The sequence below is a fragment of the Xyrauchen texanus genome, chromosome 13 (assembly GCF_025860055.1).
Source record: "Xyrauchen texanus isolate HMW12.3.18 chromosome 13, RBS_HiC_50CHRs, whole genome shotgun sequence".
Taxonomy (NCBI): Eukaryota; Metazoa; Chordata; class Actinopteri; order Cypriniformes; family Catostomidae; genus Xyrauchen; species Xyrauchen texanus.
In genome coordinates, this window is record NC_068288.1 from 28,902,583 (window position 1) to 28,910,602 (window position 8,020).

Below are 8,020 nucleotides of genomic sequence, written 5' to 3' on the forward strand. Positions count from 1 at the left end.
GCTGTTATTATATTTTACAAGCAAGATTTGCTTATAAAATATAATAACAGCCACCCTCGTACAACTCCCTTTAAACAACACCTACATTTATTTCATTACATGAATAAGCAAACACAAAGTTTAACATACCTTTATTACAGCTCAGACAAAGACGTAAATGTCTTATCAAATGCATTTCCTCTTTTCTGGTATGGTATTTGATTTTTTTAGCTGGCCGACGAACTTTATAATTATTTTTAGCAGGAAATATGGCTTAAGCATGAGCTGAGAGAATCTTGTGGACAGCTTTGGCTACCAGGCTCAAACAGTTGCCTTGGCAACAATGTAAACCTACCCCTCAGGCTGTTCTTTGCTTGTGAGCATTGATGGTTAAAAATGAAAGAAACAAACTCTGTTAAGTCTGGTCAGTCATGTGCATAACAAGCCTGTTTACCTCAAGGTGTCTGATTCTGGGATCAATGCCATATATGTTAGTTCTAATTTCTTCATAAATGCCATGTTGTTAGAAAAAATATTCCATTTAAATTGGTGTCTAACATGACCTAAAGCTGTGCCAGCTTGGTTTTTGCTACTTCATTCTCAGTTTCTCGCTTGACCTTGTTCAAGTCTAAAAAAAGACAAACACAAGATGTCAAAGCACATTAGAACTTTAATTTCATGTTTTTTCACTTTAATTTAACAATAACTTAAAATAAATATTTGCACACCAACTTTGAACATTTAAAAATATGGTTCATGGCAGTACAGGCAGATTGTCACAAGCAAGTAACAGTATCCCCATTTTTGTTTTTGTGGACATGTTACCATTGGAATACCATGTTGTTTTCATGATGGTATTATTTGAAGTACTTTGGAGTACAAAGTAAATATACTGGTATTTGAATATGGTAATCATACAGTATCATGGATCATCCGATATGGTCACTGTACCATGATACCACCACAATACTTAAAAAAAAAGGACAAATTAATATATAAATATGAAAATACTTTTCTCCATTTCATAAACTTTACAACACAAGTGGTTTGTTGTAAGAAAGTATGCTATTTGTTTATGTTCCCATGCATGCTTCGGTAGAGTCCTATCTGCATCCCCTTTGTGCTGAGTACAGTTGTATGTGTAGATGCACATATGTATGCAATTCTCTCCACAAGCAGCTTGTCTGTTCCCTATTTGTCTATTTTAAGGGGGTCTGGGGATGCAATAATAAACTGATTCCAAGATGCAGTTCGCAAATTACTTCCGTCAATCTTCACATCATGGCCCCCCGACTGTTTCAAGCAGCCATTTTTAGGATCCACACTGACCTCTTCCACTTCTAGCTTGAGTTGCCATCTTGTGTAAAACATCTTTCTTTGGATTCACGTTTTTCATTTGGGTTCTTCCTCTTCATGTGGGAGCCTATTCACTAAAGCCTTTTTGGTTTTTGCCTTGGTGCTCTTAACCATAATCTGGTTGACAAGGTTTCGGTAGGCAGCCGATCGGAGGAATCGGGGGTAACAGTCTTTTTCCATTAGAATGTATATGCGGTGCTGTGCCATATCAAAGCAGGTTGCTGTGGGGCATGTCAAGTTGGCTTGAGTGATGTCTCGGGTCTCATAGTCGATGTTGACCTGAAATGAAAAGCTTGTAAATTAAAACATTCACAATATGTGAGATATGAATGACTCTGCAGTGATTGATTTCCCATTTTTACCTCTCGAGGAGCTTCACTTCCGATAAACTCATCGTATATCCTTTTTGCCTTGGATGGCATCTTGGCTGCAGACTTTGTTCTTTTGTAGTCCTCACAGGCCAGGTAGAAGGCAATGTTTTCTTCACTAAACTCTGATACCAGGAAAGCTCTGAAGGCATATAGTCCATCTGATAGAGGGAGAAAAATTTAGTTTAGAGAGATGGGATTAATTGTGTAATGTGTCCAATCAGATTAGAGTGCCCTACACAGATAGGCACATCTGTGCACTGCAGTCACCTTGCTGTCATTTAAATTTAAACCATAGTCTCATGGATGCGCTCATCCTTTTAATTTATTGGCTCTTTTTGCTTACATGGCATTAGTAAAACTGCTTTTTACTTGATTACATCAATCTAACACATTAATGCTTTTTGGCACAGTATCGTCCAGTCATTTAATCTGCACACCATTTGCATTATCCAGTAGCATTCTAATCTTACAACTCTGTCATCTTTAACTTTACACAATGTGAAATAGTGTGACTACTTTGAACATTATACTTACGTTTGTTTGACAAGAGCTTATCTAAAGATTGTTTCCACATCAGACATTCCTCCATGGTCAGCCTGCAAAGATGTCGGCCAGTTAGTGAAGTAAAAGAGAAACGGTAAGTTATGAAACAATGCAGTAGCAATAGCTTCTGTACGCATGTACCTTGGTTTTCTGTATTTGTAGGAATAGCATAGGATGCTCCAGTCTTGCCTCTGCAGAAATCCACCCACGCATGCCTTTAAGCTTTTAGCCCTGATGTAAGAAAAAACGTATCATTAATACACAATACATTCTTATTCTGTTTGAAATAGCTCCAGCAGGATTTAAAATCACCCCTACTTTTATGATATACAACTGCAGTGGTATATGTTCAAGCATTCAGATAATTTGAGATGCACCAATTCAAAATTACAACATTCATGACAAAAAGCCCATGAAACCCTGACTAATGTCAAAACATACCTTTCCAGGCAAGTGTTTGGCAGCCCTGATATTCTTCTGCACATTGAAAAGCCAGCAGGGAGATAACTATCCATTACGCAGTGTGGTCTCTAGGAAAAATGCATCAGCAGTCTGTCTGCAGAAAGAGATCTGGGAGTTTATATAGAGCAGGAAGCAGAGCGTCATCTCTCCTATTGGCCAATCATCAACAAGTTCTCTCTCTGCCAGTGTTAACAGTGTTTATGTGAATGTGAAAAGGCAGGAGAGTTCACTGCTGAAACTAAATTATTTAGCATTGTTATTTAGGTGCCCCAGTTCAAAGCCATTTCAGTGTTCTTTTACATTGCTCATACTCTGTTCAGGAAATATTATTATTTCTAAAAAATAAATGAAAAAAAGTTCATATTTTCTGGGGTGCACAGTAATGACTTACCACACTGTAAAAAGTGGTAGCCTGTAATTATTACCAAAATGTGCAATTGCTGTAATACCTGCTCTAATACCTAATACCCTTAAAATTAGTTTAGTTGGTGTAACCTTATGTACATTGTATTCTGGTTAATTCAGTGATGTTAAAGAATATTTATGACTTGAATAAAACCAGTTAATTTAGATGTTACCACCGCACAAAGCACAGTTTTTAAGTTAACCTTTATTTATTTTTTCCAGTGCAGAAACATGTTCCCCTTCTGTCGCTCTCTCCACGTTGTGTCAGAGAAGCGACACTAGGGGTCTCTCTTGAGCGCCGATATTCACCTCTGAACTATGAAAAAAGGCCAATGAGAGTTGGCAACCAGTATTTGCATGTCCCGCACCGGACATACGGGTATTTAAGCGGCGCAAATACGGGAGTTCATTCAGAAAATTTCTTTGGAGCCGATGGTTCGTGTCTGCAACTGCTGCATACTACACACCGAGTTCCTGTCATCCCTCTGCTGCATAACTGTTGGATTCCACGGCGCACAACAGCGGCTTTCTCCTGTTTGCACGTCTGTGCATTCCTGCCCCTGGGCGCATCGACAGTGCAGATTTAAAAACTCTCACGAGTTTTTTCCCTAAAAGAGTGATTTTATTTAAAAGAGTAATTTCCTCTAAAAGAGCAAAACACAGCGGCGTTGAACGTCCTTTTAAGGATGCGTCTTTATAAAGATGCCCTTCCACCCCTGTGTTGTTTCTGGTGCGGTAGAGTGCTCTCCGCTTCCGACGGCCACAGGCGCTGTCTCGTGTGTCTGGGTAGCGATCACACCGAGGCTGCATTTGTGGATGGTTCATGTTCTCACTGCGAGAACATGACCATGACAACGTTGCGATCCAGCCGCCCCCCGTATTGCTCCTTCTTCCCACGGGATTGAGGACGATGCGGCTGGCGATGGAGGCGATTTGGGGATGGCAGCGGGTGCAGCTCCGCCGGGTACGCCCCCTCGGACCACCCGCGCCCCAGCACGCTCGTTGATTCCCGTCCGTGCTCGAGGCGGCGGCGACTCGCCTCACAGCCAGTCAGCCGACCCTCTTGCGATGGAAGCCGATGAGCTCGCCGCGGCATCGGAGGGCACGGCATCTGATGCAGAGGACTCCCCTGGGCTGCCGCCTTCGGGCTTGCACGCCCAGGCTGAGGCTGACGCACAGATGTCCGACATGCTTTCCCGGGCAGCCAACAGCATGGGCTTGGATTGGAACTCTCCATCCTCCCCACAGCCATCACGGCTGGATGACTGGTTCCTGGGGTCTGCGCGCCGCTCACAGCCTCGCCCCCCCGGTTCCGTTTTTCCCGGAAGTGCATGACGAGCTGACGTCTTCGTGGAGAGCACCCCTCTCCACTCGTCACACCTCCACAGGCTCGTCCGCCCTCGCCACCCTCGACGGCGGAGCGCGCCACGGGTACGCGGCGATTCCCCAGGTGGATAGGGCGGTCCGTCTATCCATCTATGCCCCGGTACCCCTACCACCTGGCGAGGTCGCCCCGTGCTCCCTTCTCGGACCTGTAGAGCAACCTCCTCGCTGACAGCGAAGGCCTACAGCGCCACTGGACGTGCCGCTTCCGCCCTGCATGCCATGGCTCTCCTGCAGGTCCACCAAGCCAAGGCACTTCGCAACATGCACGGGGGGTGGCCCTGATCCGACCGACCTCGCCCTGAGAGCGACGAAGGTCACAGCGCAAGCGCTCGGGCAGGCGATGGCCACGCTAGTGGTCCAGGAACGTCAACTGTGGCTGAACATGGTCGAGATGCGTGAAGCCGACAAGACTCGCTTCCTCAACGCCCCTGTCTCCCAGTTCGGCCTCTTCGGCGACACCGTCGAGGACTTTGCCCAGCAGTTCTCCATGGTAAAGAAGCAGACGGAGGCCATCTCTCACATCATGCCTCGCAGCATGCCGCACGCCCATGCCCGTCTGCTCGCCAAGGCGTCCTCCCGCCAGAAGACAAGCTCCTGGTCGCTCAACCGGCCCAGCTCTCAGCCCCAGCGTCGAGCAAACCGGGAAGCGCGCCCTGTCTCACGGACCCTCGAGGACAACGCCCAGAGTCCAGAGTTAGCTCGGTGGAGGGCGGAGGAGAATCCTTGTTTTCATTTGCCAAGAGCTATTTCCTTGTCTCTGGGGCATATGGCCAGATGCCGTTCTCACGGCACTCTGCTGTCAGGCCTCAACAGTCCCGGCTCCATGGACGCGGTGTCCCCGTCTTCAGCCCCACGACTGTTCCCCGGCCGGCCGGTTCAGACGAGTCCAGAGGACGCCAGCATCAGACCTCCTCCTCAGTCACGAACCCGCCCCCTGCCGGGTGCGCGGAGCAAGGTAAGTGCTTTGAGTTTGTTCTCAGCACCAGAGCCTCGGGACGCCACTTTGCCTCCCGACGCCACGTTACCTGTTCCGCACCGCTGCAAAGCCCTGCCGGGTACGTCCAAAAAACCCGTCCCTTTGGTGCCCCTAGCACGGAGTTTAGAGGCGTGGCTTTCACTGCCCAACCCGTCACGCTGGCTACACCGGACCATTCGACTCGGTTACGCGATTCAGTTTGCCAGGTCTCCACCCCCCTTCGTGGGCTTACATTTTTCCGCAGTACACGGCCAACATGCCCATTCCCTGCACGAAGAAATCGCCTCCCTTCTATTAAAGGACGCGATAGAGCCTGTCCCTCCAACCGAAATGAAGAAGGGTTTCTACAGCCATTACTTTGTTGTACCCAAGAAAGGCGGCGGCTTACGACCGATCTTGGACCTGCGAGTTTTCAATCGGACCTTGTCCAAACTCCCGTTCAAAATGCTCACCCAGAAACAAATTCTATCTGGCGTCTGGCATCTAGATTGGTTCGCAGCGGTAGACCTGAAGGACGCGTACTTCCACGTCTCAATTTGCCCTCGACATCGACCCTTCCTACAGTTCGCGTTCGACGGCCAGGCGTATCAGTACAAAGTCCTCCCCTTCGGCCTGTCTCTGTCCCCTCGCGTCTTCACGAAAGTCGCAGAGGCAGCTCTTGCCCCGCTCCGAGTAGCCGGCATACGCATACTCAATTACCTCGACGACTGGCTCATACTGGCTCACTCTCGAGAGTTACTATGCGCACACAGAGACCAGGTGCTCAGGCACCTCAGCCGTTTGGGGCTTCAGGTGAACTGGGAAAAGGGCAAGCTCTCCCCGGTCCAGAGCATCTCTTTTCTCGGTCTGGAGTTAGACTCGGTCTCAATGACAGCATGCCTCTCCAACGAGTGTGCTCAGTCAGTGCTGAAATGCCTCGCTTCTTTCAAGCCAGGCGCCGTGGTCCCGCTAAAACATTTCCAACAGCTCCTGGGGCATATGGCATCCTCCGCGGCGGCCGCGCCACTGGGGTTGATGCATATGAGACCACTTCAGCACTGGCTCCGGACTCGAGTCCCGAGACAAGCATGGCGCCGCGGCACACACAACGTAAAATTTACCTCTGCCTGCCGCCAGACCTTCAAACCCTGGACAGACCTTTGCTTTCTAAGGGCTGGAGTACCCTTGCAGCAGGTGTACCGACGCGTTCTGGTCACGACCGACGCCTCCAAATTGGGTAGGGGCGCCGTGTGCAACGGGCACGCAGCCGCAGGCCGGTGGAACCGAGGCCCGCTGCGCTGGCACATAAACTGCCTAGAGCTGGTGGCTGTTTTTCTGGCCCTGCAGAAGTTTCTTCCGTTAATTCGGCACAAACACGTCTTAGTCAGGACAGACAGCACCACGGTCGTAGCCTACATAAACCGCCAAGGCGGAGTACGCTCCCTCCACATGTCACAGCTCGCCCACCGTCTCCTCCTATGGAGTCAGAAGCGACTGGAGTCACTGTGCGCCACTCACATCCCCGCAACCTCAATGTGATGGCGGACGCGCTGTCAAGACAGAGCTTGCCCGGCGGAGAGTGGAGACTCCACCCCCAGTCGGTCCAGCTGATTTGGGACCGGTTCGGCAAGGCTCAGGTAGACCTGTTTGCCTCCCAAGAAACCTCCCACTGCCCGCTCTGGTATGCCCGGACAGAGGCTCCCCTTGGGCCAGATGCGTTGGCACACAGCTGGCCCGCGGGGCTGCGCAAGTATTCATTTCCCCCAGTGAGCCTTCTTGCACAGGTGCTATGCAAGGTCAGGGAGGACGAGCAGCAAGTCATTGTGGTAGCCCCTTACTGGCCCACCCGGACTTGGTTTTCGGACCTCACACACCTCACGACAGCCCCTCCTTGGCGAATTCCCCTGAGGAAGGATCTTCTTTCTCAGGGACGGGGCACACTCTGGCACCTGCACCCAGACCTCTGGAACCTCCACGTCTGGCCCTTGGATGGGATGCGGAAGATCTAGCCGGCCTACCATCGACCGTCATAGATACAATCAGTCAAGCCAGAGCCCCCTCTACCAGGCATCTTTACACTCTAAAGTGGCGTCTGTTCGCGGACTGGTGTTCTTCCCGAGCCGAAGACCCGCAGAAGTGCGCAGTTAGGTCAGTGCTCGTGTTTCTTCAGGAGAGGCTGGAGAGGAGGCTGTCCCCCTCCACCCTCAAGGTGTATGTTGCCACTATCGCGGCCCACCACGACACGGTAGACGGCAAGTCTCTTGGTAAGCATGACTTAATCGTCAGATTCCTAAAAGGTGCCCGGAGGATAACTCCCTCCCGGCCTAACCTGTTCCCCTCCTGGGACCTCGGTCGTCCTTACGGGACTCCAGAGACCCCCCTTCGAGCCGCTTGACTCAGTTGGACTCAGGGCCCTCTCTCAAGACCGCCCTGCTGATCGCGCTCGCTTCCATCAAGAGGGTCGGGGACCTGCATGCGTTCTCTGTTAGCGGCGCTTGCCTGGAGTTCGGTCCGGCAAACACTTTCGTGATCCTAAGACCACGACCGGGCTATGTGCCCAAGG

General features: G+C 50.0%; 1 protein-coding gene across 1 annotated transcript; it reads right to left on the bottom strand.

The window, feature by feature from the left end:
* Positions 1-708: 708 nt before the first annotated feature.
* On the bottom strand, positions 709-2,793 carry LOC127654397 (regulator of G-protein signaling 5-like). Its single transcript, XM_052141555.1, has 5 exons — positions 2,691-2,793; positions 2,391-2,480; positions 2,241-2,302; positions 1,698-1,864; positions 709-1,614 (listed from the first exon to the last, which is right to left on the bottom strand). Exons 1-5 carry the CDS (start codon positions 2,762-2,764, stop codon positions 1,372-1,374), a joined length of 636 nt encoding a protein of 211 aa, XP_051997515.1. The 5' UTR covers positions 2,765-2,793; the 3' UTR covers positions 709-1,371.
* Between the last annotated feature and the right edge of the window lie 5,227 nt (positions 2,794-8,020).

Excerpts from the sequence above, each read along its gene's own strand:
- LOC127654397 (XM_052141555.1), bottom strand. The coding sequence starts at position 2,764 with ATGGATAGTTATCTCCCTGCTGGCTTTTCAATGTGCAGAAGAATATCA. Across the intron at positions 2,303-2,390 it reads TACAAATACAGAAAACCAAG|GCTGACCATGGAGGAATGTC; the intron begins GTACATGCGTAC and ends ACATCTTTGCAG. Across the intron at positions 1,615-1,697 it reads GAAGTGAAGCTCCTCGAGAG|GTCAACATCGACTATGAGAC; the intron begins GTAAAAATGGGA and ends TTTTCATTTCAG.